The following is a 26,744-nucleotide window of genomic DNA, read 5'->3' as shown; positions in this document are numbered from 1 at the left end:
AAACAACCAATAACATGTTTGCCATAATTTTTAAAATGTCTAAACCTTATTAATTTCAACCAACAAGCATTTCACACAATAGTCCATACTTCATACTAACCCATAGGAGCAAAACATTTAAGCACCTTTTAACTATTCTGCTCAATATAATTCACCAAAAATGGCATTTGAACATAAGTTCAATTTCTTGTTGATTCAACGAAAAGTTCTAGTTTAGATTCCAGATTCGACATTTTGGGCTTTCAAAAATACTATTGAACAACATCTATTCACCAGAACAAAAGTTGCATTTTTATCTACTAAACTTGTACTTCAAATCTTATTTAAATACTGAATACAAGTTATATTTTATTTTTGTTTATAAAAATTGCTTTCCAGGCTTAATCAAATAAAACAAGCCATTTGCTATTCATTCGCTAGAATTACTATAATTCATTTTCAAGCACTTTCTTCATGCTTTTTCCAAAACAAACCCTAAACAACCTTTGTTCATAGGATTATTCAAAAGTTTTTAAGACCAAGACAAGTAGATCGGTAACACCTAATTGGTTCCTTTATTCACAAAGCGAGTCACACACTAAAAAAAGTATTCACAGGGATTTATTAGGCCTTGACCTCTGAACCAATGAAGGCGGTAACACCAGGGTGTTACAGTTTAGTTTTTAATTCTAATGGTTTGACTCCGCCAATGTTGACTCCGCTTGGTGACTATTTCTAGAATTTGGGGGCCAATTTGCATTTTGGTGAAGATATTGGTGAGGCTAGTTTGTCTTTGCCTCCAAAAAATGTTGGCAAAGACACTTTGCCTTCTTCCCCAGCTGTTCCTGCTTCTTCTCCTGTTCTTGATACTAGCGGTGCTGCTGACGCAACCGCTACTGCTGATGAGCAAATGGAAGATGGTGAGATTGAAACTTTGGCTTCACAGGAGACTGTTGGGCCATCTTCTAAAAAGATTAGTTGCTGAAACTACTCGAGGAACCTGCAGGAGATGTTAGGTTCTACTCTTCATGTTGCCTCTCCTCCTCAAGTTGTGATGCAAGATACTGATTTGAGAGATGCACCTATGGAGACTTGATGCACCAAAAATTAAGGCTCATAAGGGTAAGGGTACTACTACTGTTACCCTTGATTTTGATGATTCTGATGATGATATATTTGACGAAGAGGCTGAGCATGCCCGAGCTTCTCGTCTTACTGAGTTTACTATTGATGTGAACACTAGGTGAAAAAGTTGTATGTCAACTTGAAAAGGGTGTTTCCACAGGTAAGTTTGTTTGTTATTTTGCATTGTTTGATTTGAATTTTATATTTTTGTTCTTATTTTAGACTTCGTTTGTTTTTGTAGAGGATTTTTTTCTAGCTCCTTCATCTTAGAAGGAGACAACTGTTGATATTGGAAAGATGAAGGATGTGGCTCAGGAGCCTGCTACTCCTGCTGAAGCCTTGGAAATAATTCCTAGTGGAGTTGACCTTGAAGCATACAAGAGGTGCATGGAGTACTACCAAGCTCAAGGTGTGAAATTAGATACTTTTAAATTTGTTGGGATTGGCCTAGACAGACTTCGCATGATGCCAAAGAAGTCAGAGTTAAAGCTGTCAAAGTATATTGATGATGCCTTCGCAGTTCCTGATGCTGAAGCTCAACTTGTTGGGAAATCTTCCCTTGAGTTGGCGGACGCTAGTGTTACCATGATTTACAAGGTTTATATGTTTTTGTCTGACTCCATACATAAATTTGGCTTAACTTCTTATGTTGATTTACAAGTGTTGCTTTGTATGTTTTTGACTTCGTATATATATGAATGTTTTGATGTTAAATTTTGTAGAACGCTCTTTTGCAAAGGAGTTTGCATAAATCTCCTGAAGAAGATGCGAAGAATGCAGCACGTCGTGAGAAAAGTTTGCGTGAAGAGATTAAATCTTTGAAGTCTCAACTTGCTGCTAAAGAGAAAGAGAGAATAGAGATAGTTGAAGCACTCCATGACATGGAGTCAAAATGTATCTCTGTTGGAGCCAAGCTTGAGGCAAAGACTGAATATTTTGATAATTTGAAAAAAAGATCTTGATAAGATTGTGAAAAAGAAAAATTATCTTGAGAAGAAGTCTGCTGAGAAAGATCAAAATTTTCATGACAAATGTAATCATCTATGGGAGCTTTGCCAGAATTGCTATAAGTTTGGTGTGAAGCCAAAAGGTCCTTGCTGGGTGCTTGGTGAATTTGATCCATTCTTCGCTTGGTTGTGCCGCCAATATGAGGATTTGCCAATTGTTATTCAGACTAGTGCTGATTTGAGTTTTGTGTACGCAACTCGTGCACTTTTTCATTTGATGAAAGAGGCAAAAGATCCCTTGTATGAGCAAATGTTGGATAAGGATTATAAGTTTCCTTCTGTGGAATCGTTGAGTCAAGTTTCTTCTTGGACTCAAATGCTTTGCAAGAAATATTTTAATCAATATTGGAATTTGGGTGGCAGAGATAATGCTTTTATGAAAGCGAAGAAGAAGATGGAAAAGGTTAAATTGAAGTTTCTTCTTTTTGTTTGCTTCTCTTTCTCTTTTATTTTATATTCTAACATTTGGTTTCCTTTTTGCAGCAGCTTGAGATGAAAATTGCTGCTGATGAAAATGGATAGAGGGAACAGGACAAGCGTGAGGAACAAAGTGCTAGAGATGATGATGTTGGTGACCATCCATTTTAGTTATCTTTGTAGTTGTTTTTTTAGATTTTTAGTTGAGGGGTGAGGTTTTAAAACTTTTGACATTTGTTAATATTGAACTAGGAAGGATGAAGTTGGTGTTATGGTGTTGTTAATGTGTAAGGACAACTTTGTCGTTGAACCTTCATTGTGGTTGGAGTATGCAACCATTGAGGTGAACCCTACGTTTGATACATTTGTGGAACATAAGCCGACATAACCGTTTAGTTATGATGTATTTTGTTTTTTGATGTTGTGGTTATTTTGCTGATGTTGTATGCTATTTTAGATTTTGAATCTAAAAATCTTATTGCTGAAAACAAGAGGTTTTATTTTCCACATGTTGTTGACATCAGTAAATTTTCCTAGGTAGTTGTTAATTTTTTACTTTTTCCTTTTTTATCATGATATTTGAATGTGATAAGTCATGCTTTTAATATTCTTATTTTTTCAGTCATCGTGTTCAAGTGCTTCACCAAGCTTTGTTTCTGAAGATTTTCTTGGCTCATAAGTGGATCGTGTTCTCAAAAAAGTTGTTGAAGACTTAATTAGTGAAACTGCAACTATTGTACTTCCAAAAGTGACTAATTGTGACTTTTATTGTAGACTTGTTTCCCAATGTTTGTAATATGTGATAGATGATTCTATTTTATAATAAACTTGTTTTTTTTAATGTATGAAGTTTTTGTGAAGGCAATGTGTAGACCTCGCTTAGAAATTATAATTTACCTTAGTGAATTTGAAAAAAGTCGTCCCCTCACTTTTTGCGAAGGCAATGCGTAGACTTCTCTTAGAAGTCATAATTCACCTTAGTGAATTTGAAAAACACCATCCCCTCACTTCGCGTAGACTTTGCTTAGAAGTCATAATTCACCTTAATGAATTTAAAAAACGTCGTCCCGTCACTTTTTTGCGAAGGCAATGCATAGACTTCGCTTAGAAGTCAAATATCACCTTAGTGAATTTTGAAAAAAAAACTAAAAAGTAGATACATTATTTGTTTAGATAGGTTAGCATTAATTTTTGCTTGTTCAAAAAATGATGCTAGCTATTTTAGTTTATTTTAGCCGATATTTGAGTATATTTAAGTATACTCTTTGTCTTTTTAGTTTTTTGCTGTACTTTTAAGACTTAGGGGAATAGTTTCTCATTTATATTTGATGAGAATTTATAATAGAGACTGCCTCGTTAAAAAACCACTCACCCTATGAAGGGCCTTCCCTGAGTGGAAAAAGAGTACAACTCATTTACATTTGTATTGAAACTTTGGAATGTAAAAACTAGTCTTCTTCTATCGTAGAACTTGTAAAAAATTGGAGTCTAAGGGTAGTATCTCCATAGAGCCTCAATGTTCTAGGTGTGGTCAATTTCTTCTCCATTCATGTTTGCCAAGTCAAATGCTCCAAATTTGTTTGTTCTTGTGATAAGATATGGCCATTGCCATTTCTGTTGAAACTTTCCAACTGTGTATTCATTTTTCTTTCTTTTCAGAACAAAGTTGCCTGGGGATAATTGTCTTGGTCTTACTTTCTTGTTGTACCAATTCTTTGTTTTTTCGGTACTTCTCAAGGTTCTAGATTACTTTCATTCTTTCTTCTTCGAGCAAATCCTTGCTTGTTACTTGCTCTGCTTCTTCAATTATTTGGACATTTGTTCTTGGGCCTTGAAATTTTATTTCTTCGGGTGTAATTGCTTCTTCTCCGTACAACAACTAAAATGGTGTAAAGTTTGTTGATCTTGATACTGTTGTATTGTGTGCCCAAACAACTTTTGGTAATTCATCAACCCATTTTCCCTTAGGAAGCCGTTCTAGGCATTTTGAAATTCCTGTGCATATGATTTCATTTGCTCTTTCAACTGCCCCATTTAACTGTGGGTGTCTGACTAAGACAAAGCATAGTTGGATTCCCATGTTTTGAAAATAATCTCTAAAATCTTGACTGTCAAATTGAGTCCCATTGTCTACTATAATGTGTCTTGGAACTCCAAAACGGCATATGATGTTTTGCCATAAAAAAATTTCATTGTGAATGAAGACATATTTGTTACTGGCTTAGCTTCAATCCACTTTGTGAAATATTCCACTACCACAACTGCATATTAGAAATTTCCTTGAGCTGGGGGTAATTTGCCTATTATGTCAATTCCCCATCTTGCAAGTGGCCAAGTTGGTTCTATTGTTTGTAAGTTGTTGCTGGAGCTCTTATTTTGCTGGTAGACATTTGACAATTGTGACAAGATTTAACTATTTCTTTGCTGTCACTTTGTGCTAAAGGCCAATAAAATCCTTGTCGGAATGTTTTCCCTGCCATGGCTCTTGCCCTAGATGTGTGCCACAAATCCCCTCATGTATTTCTGATAGCAATTCTTTTCCTTCTTCTGTTGATATGCATTTCAGAAGTGGTTCACAAATTCCTAGCTTGTACAATTGATTATTGAAGATTTTGTAATTCCTTGTTCTATGTTTCATTCTGACTTTGTTAACTTTGTCTTCTGGTTCATAATGCCCATGAAGGTATGCCATGATTGGTGCTCTCCAATCTTCGCTTTGTAACATATGGACTTCTCTTGGGACTTTTTGCTTTGCCTTGATAGATGCATGAGTTAGTACTTTGAAGAAAACATCTTGAGGCAAACTTGTATTTTGAGCTGTAGCTTTTGCTATTTCATCAGCTTCTGAGTTGTGTGTTCTTGAGATATTTTTGACTTTGAAGCCTTCAAAGTATTTTTCTTGTTCTCTTAAAAATTGCAAGTATTTTGCTAGCTCTAGATCTCTTGCCTTGTAATCTTTTCCATGTTTCTAGCCACAACTTATGAATCTATTTTGATTATTAGTCTTTGGATCCCCATTGCTCTTGATTTTTGGAGTCCGAGTAAAATGGCTTCGTATTCAGCAATATTGTTGGTACATTGAAATTTGAGTCTTGCAGTGTATCTCATTTTGATCCCTGAAGGTGATGTAATTATTGCTGCCGCACCAGCCCCTATGAAGTCCCAAGCTTCATTGCAATATATTATCTAGTCTGATTGCTTTTTGTCTTTGCTTTGATTTTGAGACGGAGTTCAATCTACCACGTAGTTTGCTAAGACTTGAGATTTTATTGATGTTCTTTTTTCAAATTCGATGTAATGCCGAGTTAGTTCTGCTGCCCATTTTCCCAATCTTCCAGATGATCTACAACTTTGCAAAACTTCTTTTAGAGGATAATTTGTTGTTATTCTGATTTTATGAGCTTGGAAATAATTCTTTAATTTTCTTGCTGCAGTTAAAACTTCATAAGCTATTTTCTCGATCTCCGAGTAATAGATTTTTGAGCTAGACAGAGCTTCTGAAACAAAGTAGACTGGGACTTGTCTTTTTGTGTGGTCATTTTCTTGTTATTCAACTAAGATTGCACTCACTGCACTTTCTGTTGCTGAGACATATAGGAGCAATTCAGCCCCTGGGGTTGGTGTATTTAGTGTATTTGGCTTTGACAAGTAAACTTTTTATTTCTTTGAATGCATGTTGTTGCGAAGGTCCCCATGCGAAGTCTCTTTTTGTTCCCTTGAGTGCTTGAAATATCGACAGACTTCGCTCTGCTGATTTTGAAATAAACCTGTTTTTGGCGGCAAGTCTTCCTGTCAATTTTTGGACGTACTTTATATTTTTAGGAACTTTCATGTTTAAGATTGCCTAGACTTTGTTTGGGTTTGGATCGATTCCTTTGCTGATACAATGCAGCCTAGAAGTTTGCCCTTTTGGACTTCGAAGGTGCACTTTTTAGGATTTAACTTTAAATTTGCTTCCCTGAGATTTGTAAATGTTTCTTGGTGGTCTTTGATGTGATCTCCTCTTTTCCTACTTTTGACTACTATGTCATCAACATAGGTGAGTAATTTTTTGCCAATTTGTTCGCATAGCACTGTTGAAGTCATTCTAACAAATGTGGTGCCAGCATTACGAAGCCCCTCTGTCATTCTTTCAAAACAGTAGGTTCCGAATGGGGTGATAAAACTTATGAATTCTTCATCTTCTTTTCTCATCTAAATTTGATGATAACCAGAAAAACAATCTAAGAAACTTAGCATTTCACTTCCGGCTACTTGATCGACTAGTGTGTCAATTCTTGGTAGTGGGAAATTATCTTTTGGGCATGCTTTATTGAGATATGTGAATTTGATTCACATTCGCCATTTTCCATTCTTCTTCCTAACACTAACAATGTTTACAAGCCAAGTTGTGAATTGAACTTCTCTTATAACTTTTGCATGAAGCAATCTTTGAACTTCAGCTTTGGCAGCGTGAACTCTGTCTTCGGCTAGTTTTCTCAACTTTTGCTTTTTTGGTTTGACTTTTGGATCAATGTCTAGTTTGTGCTCAATTATATCTCTACTAACTCCACCTAAGTCTTTAGATGACCAAGCAAATATATCTTTGTTGCTTCAAAGAAATTCTACAAGTTTATCCGCTTCTTCTTGAGAAAGTCTAGTACTAATGATGACTTGTTTGTCTGGGCCTAATGGATCAAGAGGTACTCTTTTTGTTTCTTCACAAGCTTGAGCTTTGGTTTGAGGCTTCACATTTTCTGTTTCTTCTTTTTCTTCTTCTTCAACGATTGCGTGAACATTCTTTTGTCCTATAGTGTATTCCTTTTTAATGTTTCTTGCCTCAGTTTGGTCTTCGTGTACTATGATTACTCCATTTATTTTTGGCATTTTCATACATAAGTATGAGTAACTTATGACTGCTTTGAATGCATTTAAAGTTCCTCTTTTGAAGAGTGCATTGTATGGATAGTACATGTCAACCACATCAAATGCTATTTGCTCTGTTCTTGCATTGCTTACTGTTCCAAAAGAAACTGGCAAAATTATTCTTCCAATTGAGTGGATCTTTTTTCCACCGAAGCCATAAAGTGGATGTTCAACTCTTCCTAACATTTTGCAATCAATTTTCATGGTGTCAATTGTTGATGTGAATATAATGTCAGCGGAGCTGCCTTCATCAACTAATATTTTTGAGACTACCCATCCATCAATGTTTGCTTTGATTACCATAGCATCCATATGTGGGTAATCTTTGAGTTGAAGGTCTTCTTCTAAAAATGTGATTGGTAGATGAGACCATCTTGTCTTCTTATATGAGCCTTCCATTGAAATTGAATTTACTCTTTGGAAGTAGTTTCTTCTTTGATTGTTATTTTCATGGTCTGCTATTTCCACCCGTGATTGTCAATATTCTTCCTCTACTTTGGATGATTGCATTATTGTTCACTGCTCAGACTGATGGGGAGTTGGGAGTTGTTCTCTTGCTTGGCCTGGCTGGTTTGTGGGTTGTTGTTTGCAACTGAAGCTTCAGGTTGTGCTGATTGAACATTGGATTGCTGAGATTGATTTTGCATGGGATGATACATTGCTAGTGGTTCATAGCTGTATGCAAGGGGTGGCCCTGGAAGTAGTGCTTGGGCATGTCCATAATGCATTAGGTAATAAGTTTGTTGAGAACTTTGTTGTTCTTGCTTCACATGATTGACAATTTTTGATTGGCTTGGTGCCCTGTTTTTTTCTTGGGCTTCTTTGATGCTTTTCTTAACTTTGTGATACATTTTAGATGTATGTCTATCCCCTTTGCCATGAATAATGCAGTACATATCTTTAGGTTTTAAAGGTGCTCTTCCTTTTCCTCTTGTGGCAAAGCCTCCTCTTTCAAATGTTCTTTCATTGAATTGGCTTCGCTGGTTATATTGATTTTGGTGAGCATAATCACTTTCGGATATTGAATTGTTGTCATTCTCAATTTGATTTACTTGATTATGCGGTGTAAATGGTCTTCGCTCATAGTTGTTTGGTTTTGGAGGATGAAAGTTGTTTTGCTTGATTAGAGCCCTAAAGTTGTATTCTTCTTCGATTCTTTTTCTGTAGTCGTCATCTGACTTGCAATATTTTTGAATGACTTCATAAAGCTCAGCGACTGTACTTGGTTTTTCTCGAGCAAGATGAGAAGCGCATTGGCCTACTCAAAGCCCTTTAATTGCAGCTATTATTACCACTTCATCTAGGATATTTCGAATTTGTGCCTTGATTTAGATGAATCTTTTAAAATATTGGCTCAAGGGCTCTTTGATTTGCTGCTTGCAATTGAACAGATCTATGTCTGTGAGGCCAACTAGTTGAACTCCTTGAAAGTCAACATGCAATTTTGCTTTAAGTTGATCCCATGAATGTATGGATTTTGCTTTCAGCGAAGAGTACCATTGTTGTGCTGGTCCTTTAACTGCCATGACAAGAGATTTTGCCAATGTTGTTTCATCGCCGCCTCCAAAAATTACTGCAGCTTCAAAACTCATCAAGAATTGTCTTAGGTCAGATTGGCCATCGAAAGTTGGTATCATGTTAAATTTGTACCCCAAAGGTCATTGTGCTAGCTGCAAGTTTATTGACAAGGGAGAGCTTGTGTCAATTGATATGAATGACTTTTAGGAATTCTTCTCTTGAGAAGCTTTTGTTGCTGAATTTGGTTCATCTAAATGTATAACTTCATGGCTTGCATTTTGGAGTTGTTCATTTAGTTCATGAAGGGTGGCTTTGGCTTCTTCTATTCTTTGTTTGAGAGACTTTTCTCTTGCTCTTGCGCGACATTCTTCAAGTTCTTTTTGCTTTCTCACCACTTGCTCTTCTAATTCTTTGAGTCTTTGTTCTTCGGTTTCGCTTGCTTTTGAAGATCTTGGGTCTTAGGGTGCATCTTTTTTGAGACTTTGGTCTTCGACTGTTGGTGGGTTATCTTCAGTTACCCTAGTGATAACTTTCTTGTTAGGTCTGTCCATTAGCTTCACGTGGTCGTGGGAGTTTTCGAGCACATACAAACAGTGGGCGCCAGATGTTGGGTAAGAAATTACTCAAGCATCAAAGTTTAAACACAAGGTAAAGTTGTATTCATTTCATGATCGTACTGTACATGTCAAAGGGGGTATTTATAGGGGTCCTAGTCTTCATACTTTACATAGAATGACTATTTTACCCCCAATTCAAATGGTTACAACCCTTTTCAACTACAAGTGCGAAGTAGTCTTTTTCCTCTCTTGAGCCTTCATTCTTCAACTTTTGTACATCAACTTCATCGATGTCTTCGTCTTCCAGACTTAGTCGATTTCTGCTTTGATTTTATTCTTCTCTCAGAATGTTAGGCGAAGTCAAACTCTTGTCTTCGCTTAATTCTTACTTTTTTCACCAGCGAAGACGAATTCTTTCTTACGAAGTCAAATTTCCACCTTCGCTCATTTTTTCAAGTTTTTTTACAGATTTGCTCAGAGTCCAATAAATGAAAATAAATAGAACACCGCAATAAATCACCAACATATTGTTGTCCTAGTGGTTTGCATATTTTGCTTTGTTTTAGAGGTCCAAAGTTCAATCCCTTTGTCCGCCACATTTTTTCTTTTTTCAGTTTTTTTACCCTACAGTGCTAGGAGAGCTGACGTGTACTGAGAGTAGCCACGTAGGATAATGATATATTTAAAAAAAATTATAATAGTTCTATATTGTATGACAATCAACTATTTGATTTTATTTGAACAATTTAAAATTTGAATTTTAGAATATAAGAACTTCGAATAGATCATCAACACGGAGACATTATTGTTGGCGCAAAATGTGGCGATGCAATCAACACACAGCAAGCCGAACAATCTGAACGGAATGAGATTGGAGATCTGCTTGGCTTCAACACAAAACCAGTCGATTCTGAAAACCCAACATCATGCCAGTCAATTTGACCTGCAAATGACAAGGAGAAAAAATCTTATCAGTAGTTTACGGCGGAACATATCGGTGTTGCTCCATACAGTTCCAAATATACGGCTAAGTAGCCGATTCGATAGGGCTATCGACTAAATAGTCGATATCCAACATATCAATGCAGTTTGTCGCTCAAATTCAATATATATCAATTAAAATTCTACAATTGCACTTAATAAATTAAAATTATCAAACGGATTAAAAAATTTACCAAAATTACACATGAATCAATCTATGTTCTCTATTGCCTATACAAAAAGTATTAAAATGAAACCCCAATTCGACCGTCACTTTAACTCCAAATCTTACCGAATCCTTCTTAACGCTACGATTCTTCTTCTAAGATACTTTAGTTTGTAAACATCCTATGTGACGGATTATGCAAAACCTTCTCATTTTTTTTCCACGACATCCACGTATGATATCATGAGATCTTGAGAAATCTCATGATTTTTAGACTTCATTTGCTTTTTATAGAATTTAAACACAATTCGGCCACACGTTCGTGGTCGTGTTTCCTAAATAAGATGTTCAAAATTTCTTTTCATTTCCTGGTAAGGCCTCACACCGGAATCAATAACATGAATATCATTTTTCTACTCATTTTATTCTATTATTTAAATCACTTGTAGTTCAAATTTGACTTATACTAAAAACTTCCTTGAAATACAATAAATTAATTAAATATAGCAAATAGATCTAGAAATATACCAAATCTTAACATGGAGTATCACATGTTGTATGTAGATAGTAGAAAAAGTTTCAAGGGTAGAAGTGAAAAAATTTATTATTTCATGCAGTTTGTCGCTCAAATTCAATGTATATCAATTAAAATTCTATAATTGCGCTTAATAAATTAAAATTATCAAACGGATCCAAAAATTTACCAAAATTACACATGAATCAATATATGTTCTCTATTGCCTATACAAAAAGTTTTGAAGTCAAACCCTAACTCGACCGTCACTTTGACTCTAAATCTTACATAATCCTTCTCAACGCTATGATTCTTCTTCTAAGATACTTCAGTTTATAAACATCGTACGTGACAGATTGTGCAAAACCTTCTCAAATTTTTCTCACGGCATCCACATATGATATCACGAGATCTTGATAAATCTCATGATTTTCAGACTTTGTTTGTTTTTTTAAGAATTTAAAAACCATTCGGCCACACGTTCTTGGTCGGGTTTCGTGAACAAGATGTTCAAAATTTCCTTTCATTTCCCAAATAAGGCCTCACACGGGACTCAATAACATGAATATCATTTTTCTACTCATTTTATTATATTATTTGAATCACTTATAGTTCAAATTTGACTTATACCAAAAAATCCTTAAAATGCAATAAATTAATTAAATATATCAAACGGATCCAGAAATATACCAAATCTTAACATGGAGTACCACATGTTGTCTGTGGAGAGTAAAAAAAAGTTTTAAGGTCAGGAGTGAAAAAAACTTATTATTTCATGTAGTTGTAGCTCAAATTCAATGTATATGAAGTAAAATTCTATAATTGCACTTAACAAATTAAAATTATCAAACGGATCCATAAATTTACCAAAATTACACATGAATCAATCTATGTTCTCTTTTGCCTATACAAAAAGTTTTGAAGTCAAACCCCAATTCGACCGTCACTTTGACTCCAAATCTTACCGAATCCTTCTCAACGCTACGATTCTTCTTCTGAGATACTTCAGTTTGTAAACATTGTACGTGACAGATTGTGCAAAACCTTCTCAATTTTTTACTATGGCCTCCACATATGATATCATGAGATCTTGACAAATCTCATGATTTTCAGACTTTGTTTGTCTTTTTAAGAAATTAAAAACCATTCGGCCACACGTTTGTGGTCGGGTTTCGTGAACAAGATGTTCAAAATTTCCTTTCATTTCTCGGATAAGGCCTCACACGGGACTCAATAATATGAATATAATTTTTCTACTCATTTTATTATATTATTTGAATCACTTGTAGTTCAAATTTGACTTATACCAAAAAATTACTTTAAAGGCAATAAATTAATTAAATATAGCAAACGGATCTAGAAATATACCAAATCTTAACATGAAATACCACATGTTGTATGTGGAGTGAAGAAAAAGTTTAAAGGTCGGGGGAGGAAAAAACTTTTTAATTTGTCGAGTGCCAAAATAAAACACTCGGCAAATGAACCTATTTGCCGAGTGCCAGGTAAAAACACTAGGCAATCTTTGCCGAGTGTCACTAACTAACACTCGACAAAGTTCTAATGGCCGGCACCCTGGTTGAGGGCTTTCACACATGGCGGTCTTTTAGCGAGTGTCTATTCTTTGCCAAGTGTCTTGTTGTTGTTTACGGAGTGTTTTATTTCCTACACTCAGCAAATAAGTTTTTTTGCCGAATGTATTTATTTTGCCGAGTTTTTATCTATAGGCACTCGGTAAAGATACTGTTTGTTGAGTGCCTGAATGAATGCACTCAGCAAACCACTAGGCACTTGGCATATATACTGTTTCCGGTAGTGATTTGATGGACCTAAATATGATGGTGCTAGTGTCGGACAAAGAGAGAGACGAGGCAAAGTGGAGTAAGATGTTTATGGATGCAGGGTTTACTAAATACAAGATCAGTCTGATCTTAGAGCCACGTTCACTTATTGAGGCCTATCCATAGATCAAGAGTCCACAAGATCACAGCCAAACGGCCCAAACCTATAGAGGAGTCAACAAGGTCATCATCATTTATGCAATGTACCTTTAATTTTTGTTTTCTTTGGAAAATTGTATTTATGTCTCTATTTTCTGGTATGTCAAAAGTAATATATACTAACGTTGCTATAGTTATCGCTGTCACAACAGGGCGTGGCAGAAATAAGTAAAAGCCATGAGTTGAAGTTAGCTTAACACAAGTGCATTTCTAAGAGTCGTCGTAACTTTATTTCTCCTCTATACTCGTATAATACAACCATACAAGGGGCATCCTAACAAAATTTTGCATCTAAATATTTCTCTCTCCCAGTAGTTCCCCTATTTCAATTAGGCTTCTTAGTTTCTACTTATCAAAACCTATGCACAGTAGGAGACCCAGCACTCATATAGAGCCCAGGCAACGCTTAAGACGGGTAATGAAATAACATGTTTTAAGGTTTTGGACAAGGGGCGATACAACAAAAATCTCATTGCATGCCAGCATCGGAGCCCAGGTAGGCGCCTAGGGTCGCGTGGACCTTGGGTCCACCACTGCCTATGCAAGGTATCTAACTAATAAATATGCAACTAGGTTTTGCTAAATGTTGCTATCTCTACCATAAAAAAAATTGCACCCTAGAATATCATTAACCTAGTAAGCTAGACTAGGAATGTAAAGCACACAACCAAGAAATACAATTAGGTGTGGAAGCTTGAAGAGGCAGAGAATGCAAACTCACTAAGGAATGCAATTAAGTGCGGAAGCTTAAAGAGGTAGAGAATGCAAACTCACTAAGGAATGCAATTAAGTGCGGAAGCTTAACACTACTAGAAATGTGTTCATCAATGACGATTCAGTCATGATGCTTACAAATTTCGTCACAGAACAAGCGCTTTCTATGACGAAATTTCTAGCTTCGTCATAAGTAACAAGTGACGGAGCTTTGGCACGAAGAATAATGACAAAAACAAAAGAATCGTCATAAAACAACAAAACTAAATCGTCATAGATCGTTTGGCTCGTGTACCACCTCAAGGACATGGTGCCGTGGTCCCACTAGCAGGTCCCACCTCGAGGATGTGGCTATGTGGTCCCAGCATTGGGTCCCAACCTCGAAGACATGGCGATGCGGTCCCACCAGCGGGTCTCAGCCTGAGGACGTGGCGGCGAACAAGTGGGGCAGCGTGGCCCACACGGTCTAGCTGATCCTGCATCCTTCCGCCTCCCTTTTTTTGCCAAAAAATAGCGCACGCAGGGAGATTCAAACCCGCGACCTGCTGTTAGACATGTTGGTGCGTTACCACTGGAGCACTCGTCGTTTTGTGATAAAGGCATGCATGTTTTTCTATTTGTAAACGTATAGCTAAGCTGTAAGCACAGAAGCCTTGGCCCAATAGCAACATCGCCCATTAGCAAGCCTATTAGCCCAATAGAAAATGATTTCCTGGCCGCTGGATGGATGTCGTTTTGTCTCCCAGATTGCTGCGATCCCAAGTCTCGACGTCTCCTATCGCCCTGATGCCCTATCGACCGCATATCGCGTTGAGCGTGATGAACTGACCTGACGGCGGCGAGGCACCCAGACCCAGGCGAGGCGAGGCGCTGAGGCCCTAAAGGTAAATAGTAATCATTTGTATTTTTTTCAATTCATTCACAATCACAACAAACTATATATATAGCGCTCGTGGGACAGAGCAGCGGCAGCACGCGTGGGTCAGTGCACCAGCGTCGGTGATCGTGGGGCGGTCAGAGCAGCGCCGACGATCGTGGGGCGAGGAGAGCAACGGTGGGCAGTGGCGACTTGCGTGGGACAGGGCAGCGGCGGTTTGCGTGGGACAGAGGAGCGTCGGCGATCGTGGGACAGAGCAGCGCCAGCGCGTGGGATAGAGCAGTACAAGGTTTGATTTGTTTTTGAATTTCGTTATATATATGCATGTGTTGGATGTGTTTTTGAATTTTGTTGAGTTTACTCTAATTTTAGGACTGAGTGCAAGGTGTATTTTACTCTCAAAATAGATGGATAGAAGCTGGATTTATGGGACACAATTCACACCTGCATATGTGAAAGGAGTTGAAGAGTTCATGAAATTTTTTAGTGAAAGATACCCCGAAGACAGCCACATACTTTGTCCGTGCAGCAAATGTCTTAATCAAAGTTTACGGCCTCAGGATGATGTAAATGACCATATACACATTTATGGAATGTCAGTTGCATACACCAGGTGGATTCATCATGGGGAGTCGGCAGATACTGTAGTAGTTGAAAATTTGGAGCAGGAGGTCGAAGGAAGTGATCATGACTTTGGGATACATGTGGATGTGGCCGATGATGATTATGATGAGGATCACGGAGTACCAGAGATGATAGGAGATCTATATGCTATGGCAGAGGCTGATGGAGAACAATTAAGGTTTGCAAGAGTCCTTGAAGATGCGAAGAAGTCACTTAGCCCGAGATCTAGCCATTCAAAATTCTCTTTTCTGGTGAGGATGTTGTATATCAAGTCTCGTTATCGAATTGGCAATACAGCATTTTCCACAATGCTGAAGTTGTTGTCATCAGGATACCCTCAGAGTGAGTTGCCAAAATCATATGATGAGGCCAAGAAATATCTTGGAGAACTGGGCCTTGGTTTCGAAAACATCCATGTGTGCAAGAACAATTGTGTGTTGTTTCGGAAGAGGTATTATAAAGAGAATGTGTGCCCAGTATGCAAGGCGTCTAGATGGCAAGATGAAACTAGGAACAAGCGGGTTCCACACAAGGTATTGAGACATTTTCCACTTTTGCCAAGGTTGAAAAGAATTTTTTGCTTCAAAGTGCACTTCTGAGGAAACACAATGGCATAAGAAAACGAGGACGCCAGTCAATAATGTAATGAGCCATCCAGCTGATGGAGAAGCATGGAAGGAGTTCGACATTAGGGAACCAACCTTTGCAAATGATTTGAGGAACCTGAGGCTTGCCTTAGCTACCGATGGATTCAATCCATTTGGCAACATGAGTACGCAGTACAATATGTGGCCAGTGCTTCTAACACCGCTGAATCTCCCACCATGGGAATGCGTGAATCCAGCAAACTGCTTTATGTCTTTACTCATCCCAGGTCCAAAATCTCCAGGAAAGGATTTTGATTTGTTCCTTGAGACCCTAATTGAAGAACTGCTCGATCTATGGAAGGGTGTCAGTACCTACGATGCATGTACTGGTCGGAAGTTTAACCTTCGTGCTGCCGTGCTATGGTGTATACATGATTTTCTAGCGTTGAGCACGTTATCAGGGCGAACAACAAAAGGGTATTATGCATGTATTCATTGCGACAAGGATCCGTTGTCTCGGGCAATAAGGAGTAAAATATGTTACATTGGACATTGTTGTTACCTTCCAAGGACACATGCATGGTGGAGAAGCTTGGCTTTCAATGGTAAGCGTGAAAACAAAGATCAGCCAGGCAAGTTCACTTTGGAGGAGGTCCTAGAGGAGCTAGAGAAGGTGAAAGATGTTAGGCCAGGGAAGCATCCTGAAATTATTGGAAATAAAAGGAAGCGCAACGAGGGTCCAAGGATTTATAGCCGCAAAGTTGGGTTGTGGAGATTGCCATATTGGAAACATTTGAAGCTTCCCCATAATCTCGATGTGATGCACATAGAGAAAAACATATGTGAAAAACATTCTTGGCACATTACTCAATGTGCAGGGCAAGACCAAGGACACAACCAATGCTAGGCTAGATTTGCATGATATGGGCATAAGACCTGAATTGCACTTACAACAGCATGGCAACTCAGTCACTGCTCCACCTGCTCCATATGTCTTGGGGAAGGATCAGAAAATCGAGTTCTTCAAGTTTCTCAAAGGTATCAAGTTTCCTGATGGATATGCGGCTAACCTAGCAAGATACATAAGTGAAGATGGTTCGAAGGTGCAGGGAAAGCTGAAAACACATTCTTGCCACATACTCCTGCAAAGAATCATACCTGCTGGCCTAAGAGGACTGGTGAGGAAGGATGTATATGAAGCAGTTGCAGAGCTCGGGACCTTCTTCAGGGAACTATGCAGTAGAAATCTGAGGATTGATGTTGTCAAACGGCTAAAAGAAGAAATTCCATTGATCCTATGCAAGCTTGAGAAAATCTTTCCACCTGCCTTCTTTGATGTCATGGTGCACTTGGCTGTCCATCTTCCTGATGAGGCACTGCTAAGAGGACCTGTTCAGTATGGATGGATGTACCCAATAGAAAGGCGGCTAGGCACTTTGAAGAATTTTGTAAGGAACAGGGCTAGGCCAGAAGGATCAATTGCTGAGGCATATATGGCAAGTGACACCTTGACTTTTTGTTCTAGGTATATGGAGGATATTGACAATAGATTTAACCATGATGATGGTAGTGATGGAGAGATGCCATTGCCTGATGACATCTTTGTTTTTAAGCATGGTGTTACTCTTGTTGGATCTAATAGGAGCCAGTACATTGATGATGTTGACCTCAATAAGTTAGTTTGGTATGTGCTAAATAATTGTGAAGAAGCTGAGGAATATTTGGAGTAAGTATCTATTAGATGTTTTGGGGATTAGTTTTTGTTTTATTTCTAATTTTTCAAATCATTCTTATGACTTAACTTTGCCCTACAGCTTGTACAGGGACGATCTTGAGCAGCAAGGTGCACTTGATGTTGATAAAATGGTTGAACAAGGATTTGCAAAGTGGTTTAGGTGCCATGTAAGTCACTACACATTGTGTTTCTAGGTTCAGTAAATGCATTAGTATCCATATGTAATTGGTAACTGAGTACTTTTGTTGCAATAGATTGAGAACAAACGCAAGGAGAATCTAGAATTGGTTAGCGAAGGATTGTGGGCACTGTCATGTGGCCCAGATCTGCGAGTTAAGACTTGTGCAGCTTGCAAGGTTAATGGAGTGCGGTATAGCACTGTGGATCGTGAGAATTTCCTTCTGACACAAAATAGTGGTGTAATGACTGAAGGTTCACATGATGGGAACAACATAGATTTTTATGGAGTCCTTAAAGAGGTAATTGAGTTGCAATATAACTCAAATCTTCAAGTCCATCGAACGGTGGTTCTATTTCGATGCGATTGGTTCAAGCAAGAAGGCAAGATGATAGGCCTTCGAGATGACGGACATTTCAAATCCATCAATGTGCAGTCATTATGGTACAAGACTGATCCTTTCATCTTAGCAACTCAATCGAAAAAGATATTTTACCTGCAAGACACATCTTTAGGTAAAGATTGGTGAGTTGTGTAGAAATTTGAACATAGGAATATTTATGATGTCGCTGAAAAAGATGAGACCAGTCATGATGTGCATCAGGATGATTATTGTTCTGATACTGAACATGTAGTGCAAGCAGGGGCTAATAATGAGGTTACGCACAATATTCAAGGTGGAGAAGCCAGTATAATTGAAGGAAATTTACAAGACCTTATAAGCAGCAAGAAGCAACCTATTATTCGTGAAGATAGTGAGGATGAGGAGGAAGATGAGACAGTACTGTAGTTCTGTAGTGATGGTGGCAATGATAACAATGATGACATGTCCCTAGACGATGAAGATGATGATTTCTAGTAATCTGAACATGTAATCTAGACATGTTATCTCGGCCTATCATGTTATCTGGACCTATGTTCAAATTCTATTGAAATTGTATCCACTTTCATGCAGAACTGCATACAACCAGTGAAAAATACTCTGTCAAAATTATTCCTAAATTGTAGCATGAGTCTTTCAAATCAGACCACATGAACTGCATACAACTAGTGAAAAATACTTGGTGATTTCTAAAAACGATCTTCATTTCATAGGATTAATTGTCATTACATGATATAGTAGCTTACTTGTAGAGTGTATTTTTAGATTGTAGCTTACTTTCAGTCTGTAATGGAGAAAGAAAAGAGTCTGATTGTATCTTTAGATTGTAGCTTACTTTCAGTCTGTAGTGTGATGTCCTCTGTTCAATTTCTAGGTTGTTACATGTTTGAGTTAGTCATACCTGAATTTATGTATTGAAAATAGGAAATGTGTGCGGTCTGAACTTTGTGTCAAAAGCTGGAAATGACTCCAGGTATTGATACACATAATATCGTGTAGGCGGTAAACAGATTAGAGAAAATTCAGGTTGGTGCAGAGTGAGGGTGAGGCCGTGAGGGTACCTGTATAGGCCGAGTGGCCCATTGGAGCCCTCCAAGACCGAGCCCGAGACGCAACCGCAAGCAGCCCTCCGAGCTGCCGCCACCATCGGCCGCCTGGATCTCCCGAGGCGCCGGCCCTCAAGCTTCAACACCCGCCTGGATCTCTGCCTCAGGCTCGGGCCAAAGGGCACCACCGTGGTGCCGCTCGACGGTGCCGCGTGTGGCTCCGGCCGCACGCGTGTGCTGGCGAGGGGTGCCATGGCAGAGCCGCCATCCCCGCGTCGCATCTGCTATGAGCTCTCGACTGTGCTCTGTCGCTCGCTGGACTGAGAAAGAAAGGGCGAAGAGAAGTGAGCTAGGGTTTTGGGAGCCGACGCCGCGTCGCCGTTTTTGATCCTCCAAAGCGCTTTCTCGGCCGTCCGATCTGCATCGACAGCGCAGAATCCACGGGCGATGCGGATCTCATAGAGTTTATCTAAAACTGCGCTCGAGTACTAATGAACCCACTTGAATAGCGCAATGGTCTGGCCCTTTGAGTTTGACATCAAGCTCCCGGGTTCAAACCCTGTGGTAGCCAATTTTTTTTTGCAACATTTTTTATTAGATATTACGTTCTGTGATTTTCTAAATATTAGCAATAATATGACACTATCTTATTAGTTTTCTGATTTTCTAGGTTCCACAAAAATATCTAACTTTAATATCAAGATTTCAGTTTACAGTTTGATTAATTAGTTCAACTATTTCAAGTTATACAATAATAACTCATTTGTAATCAAATTATATCGACAACTTAAAAAATATAAATAATTATTTATTGTAGGTAATTATTTTATTTTATCTTTTTAAGAAATAAAATATTTGAGTTACATTTAAAAAATTAAAAATATCATACAAATTAAAAATGAAATACTTGAGTTATTTTCAAACTTCTTCCTATAATCGGCGTCTTGTAATAGGTTGAGACAATAGTTGAGTTATTTTCAAACTTCTTCCTATGATCTAGTACTTATATATGCTACTAAACTAGGATGGCTTGTCCCATATACAACAAATAGTTTGCAAGCATTGTGATGATAATGAGGAAAATCTAAGTCAAATTAATATACGCAATATTCTATATTCAAGAATTTTGTACCTTAGTTCTTCTTTTGTATTCAAGAAACTCATTTACTTTTCTTCTTCTTTTGTTTTCAAGACTTTGTACTTTTCTTCTAATTTTGTGTCCTAGAAACTAATGTAGTTAAAAAACATATGTAATTGGAGATGAATATATGAATTTCAATTACTTTACTTGCGAAATGGACAAAATATGAAACGTAGATGGTTTCTAATTCCTGTCTTTCCATAGAACTAAATTGTATATGTCTCTACTCTCGTAATCACAACTTGCAATGGCGAGAGAGCCGAGCAGTCAAGGTGAGGAAGAACAATAGCCAAAGAGCAACATGCCTATCAAAGAAAGGCATGCACATAGACCTAATCCTAGTTTAGGCAATGAAAACTCTGGAAGCGTTGAATACGAGAGTGAGGAGCTTACACCGAGGCTATAGAAGAGACCTCATGGAGAGGAAGAAGATGATCTAGACTATGACCCGAGGGGAGATGTCGAACGAGAAGGACCTCACGTAGAGCCAGAAGAGAATCCGACTCACGATCCGAATGAAGATGGCAAAGAACAATGGCTCGAGGTATAGTAGTGCACTTTAAGACAACGTTCGAGTACATCTGCTAATATATAATGAACTAAATATATAAGTATAGTTTGATTAATAGGATCATAGGAAATTTACAAGACCTTAGATAATGAACTAAATAATTGGTTGGGGCATGTGCTATGTATGGTGGAAAGGTTTCCAAACTAATCGGCATGGGAGCTGATACGTTCGAGTACTTATTTGTTGAATGACTAAATGCTAAAAGGTACAATACCTAAAGCAAGGTAGAAAAATCTTAAAACTTACATGGACACCTCATTTTGGAGTATAATGATGACAACAAAGTTTCAATTGATTCTAAGAATGTGGTCATGCACATCCTCACAACGGCATACTCCCTCTGTCACGTATTATTAGTCGTTTTAGACTATGAGCAAGTACGATAGAGATTCCATATATCTGGACTGAAGTTCTTTACAGATGTATAATACCACTTTATCAAAATCCTTTTGAAATTTTTATGTCATGATCATACACTAAAATAAGGTGTCCATCCAAATTTTTAGAAATTTTTATGTCATGCAACTCAAAGGAATAAACACAATAAATGTTGACAAAAAAACATTCAAAAGATTCAAATCCTAGGTCTTTGAGTTTGATCATACACTAAAAACATTCAAATGAACATGGAGAAATAAAAAAAGGAATAAACACAATAAATGATGACAAAACCCAAAAATTGAAAAACCCAAAAAAATTGGCTATCATCGGGTTCGAACCCGGGAGCTCGGGATCAAACTCAAAGGGCCATACCATTGCGCTACTCAAGTGGTTTCATTAGTTCTCGAGCGCAGTCTTTATTAAACAGATCCCGCAATGCCAAAAAAAAAAGACCGCAACCTCTCACGCCTCAAGGCGCCAAAACAATTTCCCTCGTCAAAAAATTCCGCCAAAAACACCGGTATATTTACTCATTTCCCGCACTCGTCACCTCCTCGGCCACTCGTTCTGTCTTCCCCCCATTTTCTCCAACCCTATCCACCACCGCCGGGACACAACCGCCATCGACGAGCTGCGTCCCCGCCCACAAGCTGCGTCCTCGCCAACATCAATCGCCGCATCCCCCTCTCTCTCATCGCCCCATGCACCTATCTCGCCCCATCCACCTCTTTCTCGCCTGAACCTAACCCTAACCACCGTTGGATTGTGGGTCGTCGCCGCACTGGATCTGCTTCCCCGTCGACTAGGGTTCACCGCACCAGGGTTGCTTCCCCTTTGACGACCACCGACGACGAGCACCTGGTCTACATCCGCAACCTAGCCACAACCGCACTGGATCTGCTTCCCCGTCAACTAGGGTTCACCGCACCAGGGTTGCTTCCCCTTTGACGACCACCGACGACGAGCACCTGGTCTACATCCGCAACCTAGCCACAACCGCAATGGTGGCAACAAGGGGGCAAGGTACGAAGCGACCTGCAGAACAAGAACAAGGTAAGCAAAACTCTTCTGTATTGATGAATTATGTTGTACAATTCTATTGCCCTGGTATCTAGTTAGCTCCATAAGCAATTCTATTGCAGTGCCTCTAGCTGTGGGACTACCACGCACTATCCCATATGTGCCTGTAAAAATGTAGGTTCAGTTCAGACTTAGTTGTATCTAGTGTGTCAGACAATCAGTCCTTGTTTTTGCAAGAGAACTTGATCTGTTTTAGTTCCTGAATGAAATGCTTTGCTGAATGAATCTTGGTTTGCTAACCATTCAGTCAAATTGTATGAATAGTACCCACTGTCCCATATCTGCCTATACAAGTGTGTTGTTATATACTCTGCTGCGTATGAATACTACCCAGTCTTAGTTTGCTAACCATTCAGTCAAATTGTATTCTGAATCTTGGATCTGTATTTATGTATTGATGTGCAATTAGTAATCTATTTTGCACTTGTATTTGTCTGAAATAGAAGCAGCAGTGATGTTTTCTGAAAACAATTGTAGTACAATTATGAAAGTAGCTGTGACTCTTGACTTCAAATAGATTTTGGCGTGGTCTGTTTGACCATTTTAATGATCTGGATTTGGATGTAGCAGAGTGCATGCATGTGTGTTGATAGGAAAAGAGTAGTTCAGTACAAGCTAGCTTCAAAATTTTTAGATAATTTAGAGTATTTGTGCTTCAGTACAAAAAAAGTTGTACTTGTTACCTCTGACCTATTACTTGTTTCCTATAACCTATCACCTCTTATTCCTTAGCTCTTCAGCAGGCACTACTAGCTCCTACCTGTTATCTATCTAGCATCTAGTATTACTACCTCTTAGTACTTAGTTCACTAATTTTTATTTTCTAATAGACACAATTTGCTTGTTTGTGTAAGAACCTCCAAAAACTGATTATGAGAGACGTCGGGATACACGCGTGGCAAACAATTTAAAGAAGATGCAAGAATTCGGCCAGAAAAATCTATCTACTGAATTTAATAACTCTATATCACAATCTGCATCAAAGAGGGGGGAAAATCAGCAAACAAGAAAACAAATAGTGAAGATTCAAATTCATCGGAGTATCTCCTTGAAGATGATGATCAAGGAGATAGTGATGATGATGACACTGAATCTGATGGGCAGCCACAACCCCTGGCAACTAAGGTGCTTCTTCTATCTTCAAAGTACTAGATGGGGAATATTTGTATTGCATTTGAATGTTTTTAATCTGTTCTTTAATATATGCCCTTGCTTTTAGATGCATCTTGTTTCTTGCATACCTGTTCTTTAATATATGGTCTTGCTTATTAATGCACATGACTTGATTTTTTTTCCACAGTATCCTCCAGGGTATAGTCGGAAAGTCCTAGCTTCAAAGAAGAAGAAGATAGGTCCCACCATGGCGCCAGGAGTTAGGGCTAGTAAGAGAGTGAGGGCATCTCAAGGATCACAGGTGCAAACTCCTGAATCCTAAACAAGATCATCAAAAAGGCTTCAACCTTCAGCGAGAGATGGCCAGAATGTAGAGGATCCTATAGATGGTCATGATGAAATACCACCACAAAGGTCTTATACGGATGCAGAGGAAGGCAATGGAGCTGGTGGTCAGGACAATACAACTACAGAGGAAGTCAGTGGAGCTGGTGCTCAAGATAGTATAGGTGCTGATGAAGACAATGTAGCTGGAGAGGAAGACACTGAAGGCAAGTTATAGTTTCTTTGTCATTCAAATATGTCATCTATTTTGCTTATCTACATGAAACTAAATCATTTTAATGCAAATTCTATTTTGTAGCTCCTGCACAGCGAGCCCCAAGGAGACCCAGGCCACCCACCAAGGGAGCATAGCTAAACAGGATGACAAAAGCTATGGGAAGGAGAATGCCCATAGCTGTTGCTGAAGGCAAAAGAAGGCCTCATGAACCTGTTCAAGCAGCCAAGTTTGCATCGGAGGCTGGTGTCATCATTCGGGATAAGGTTCCTGTCCTACCTCATTGGAAAGAATACAAGAGAGACGATCAATATTACAAAAACTTTGTGGGAAAGCTCTCTGTAAGTGCATTACTGTTTCTATGGTTAACATGTATATCTGTTTAACCTTAATTGACTAACTAAATATGGAATTGTCATATGACTAGGGGCGCTTGGCCATTAACCCTAACGACAAGCCAACAGAGGAAGCTTGCACCGATATGCTGCGCTCTGGGGTGCGACAAATGCGTTATCGGCTCAAGAATAAATACTTCAATGGTGTACCTGCAAATGAGATTAGGACAACTTCTCCAGTTGCATGCATGACTGATGAACAGTGGAAGGCACTAGTTGCAAAGTGGTCTGATCCAAAAAACATGGTATGGGTATCTTCTCATATATTCTTTCTCATTCAGTTTCCAAAGGATCTTCTCATTTTAAACATATCATCTCATCAATCCTTCTTGCTATACCCAGGCCCTTCAATGAAAACCAGTGTAACACATAAATATTTTCAAACATAAAGATTCCCTAAGCTCCTAAATTGGAGCAATTAGTAGAATGTACTTGGGAAAAAAGGGTTGGTCATATATATCCTGCAAACAAAAAGGATTACAAATATGCCCTTAAATATCAGTCCATTCATCAAAGGATAGAATAACATATTCTAAAGGACAAAATCATAAACAGAACAATAGAAAGGCAGTTCATGGTGAGCATTCAGACAATTTGAGATGTACATTTCATAGAAGTTGTATAGAGGCATAAAAGAGTAGACAACTCTGTAGGAGTTGAAAAATTACCATCTTACTATTTTTCAAATAAATAGGTATCTTGTCATATATTCTTTCTCAATCAGTTTCCAAAGGATCTTCTCATTTTAAACCTATGATCTCATCTGACATGTTCATTATCTTGTAGGAATCAAGTGAAAAGAACAAGCAGAATCGCCGTAAAGTCAAGTATCATCAAGCTACGGGTTCTCGTAGCTATGTGGCACACTTACATGCATATGTAAGTAAAGAGTACCCTATACATATTTGCACTAAACAACTTGTTTTGCATTTCATCTGAGAAAACTTTGCTGTCATTGATTATCTATGAAACAGAAAAAGAAGAAAAACAATGCAGAACCAAGCACAGAACAAAATGGAGAACTTGATGCAGTGGAGGCCTTCAAGACCTGCCATACCAGCTCCAAACATGGTCTGACTGAACTAGCAAGAGAAGCAGTTGTAAGTCACGACATCTGTTTCGCTGTGCCAACAACTATTCATTAATTGGATAAGATGTCTTGTTTCAAACATTTTGTATTCTGCCTTTTGCTCAAAAATGGTCATAATCCAATATAGCTAGACATACTTGCTAAATAATAATCCTATGTTGTTGACTTCTACTTGTATTTAGTTACCTGACAACAAATAAATGACTCATGATTGCATACCTATTTGGCATCAGTTTCTGTCAATGCAGCATAGGTTTTTATTTTTTTAAATACATCTTGTGTGATATTTCCTCCTCAAATTAATGCAATAAGTATCAACTAATGATGGGTCATTGCTGTTTGAGTCAAATATGGAAGCTTTGAGGATAGAACCTGTTGCTGAAGGTGAGACAGCAGTGTCCAGTGTGCAGGTTGTGTCCCAGGTGCTCTCCTAGAACAGCTCAAACCTTTTTCTAAAGAGTGTTGGCATCAAACTAGTGCCATCCTCCAAATCATCATCATCAAATGAAAGCGAGCTTCGGGAGCAACTAGCAGCTGAAGCTACGGCTGCTGTACAAGGTGAAATCGATGAACTCAGGAAGAGAAGTGAAGAAGCTGAGGAAAAGCTGGCGAGGACACAAAAGGAGATGGAGGAGTACAAGAAGCTGACAGAGATAAACAACAAGGCAATGGAGGAGAACAATGCGCTGCTCAAGCGTATCTTGGCCATCAATAATGCTTCTTCGACATGAGCGCTGCTCGTAGCTGCCGGTTCATTAAGCAAGGGGTCTGCTGGTGATTTTGTTTATGTAGTAACTTATGTTGCTGGTGGTTGGCAACTTTTTATTATTTCCTATGATGTTAATGTGAACTGAGATGAAACTAGTAGTTCAATTTGATGTCTAGTGAGTTATGTGAACCGAGTTTAGAATTGTTGATTAAGTTGTTGGTCATTGGAATACTGGATCTATTAATTTATGGAAGCTTTTGGTCATTCCAGTATTATTTGCATTATGTAATGAAATCAGCATGTGCACTTCTGATGAATTATCTGACCTTTCTATGACGATTTGGTAATTGATTCTGTGATGAATTTCTATTTACTTCAGTGACAAAAATGAGA

General features: G+C 38.4%; 1 protein-coding gene and 2 pseudogenes across 1 annotated transcript; all 3 read left to right on the top strand.

Annotated features, from left to right (window-relative positions):
- Positions 1-15,167: 15,167 nt before the first annotated feature.
- LOC136507340 (uncharacterized) lies at positions 15,168-17,701 on the top strand. The gene is made up of 5 exons (XM_066502102.1): positions 15,168-15,917; positions 15,973-16,156; positions 16,259-16,394; positions 16,542-16,731; positions 16,850-17,701. The coding sequence occupies exons 1-5, from the start codon at positions 15,168-15,170 to the stop codon at positions 17,699-17,701; spliced, it is 2,112 nt and encodes a 703-aa protein (XP_066358199.1).
- Positions 17,702-17,834: 133 nt separating this feature from the next.
- LOC136509467 (uncharacterized) lies at positions 17,835-18,743 on the top strand (annotated as a pseudogene).
- A 5,078-nt stretch (positions 18,744-23,821) lies between these two features.
- On the top strand, positions 23,822-26,501 carry LOC136509490 (uncharacterized; annotated as a pseudogene).
- The last annotated feature ends 243 nt before the right edge of the window (positions 26,502-26,744 follow it).

This window comes from Miscanthus floridulus, chromosome 15 (genome assembly GCF_019320115.1).
Source record: "Miscanthus floridulus cultivar M001 chromosome 15, ASM1932011v1, whole genome shotgun sequence".
Classification (NCBI taxonomy): Eukaryota; Viridiplantae; Streptophyta; class Magnoliopsida; order Poales; family Poaceae; genus Miscanthus; species Miscanthus floridulus.
This window is presented reverse-complemented; position numbering and strand designations above follow the sequence as displayed.

Bases quoted from the DNA above. Each gene is read 5' to 3' on its own strand.
- LOC136507340 (XM_066502102.1), top strand. From the start codon at position 15,168: ATGGATAGAAGCTGGATTTATGGGACACAATTCACACCTGCATATGTG. The intron at 15,918-15,972 runs GTATTGAGACAT...TTTGCTTCAAAG, and splicing joins ACAAGCGGGTTCCACACAAG to TGCACTTCTGAGGAAACACA. The intron at 16,395-16,541 runs GTGTATACATGA...TTACCTTCCAAG, and splicing joins CTTCGTGCTGCCGTGCTATG to GACACATGCATGGTGGAGAA.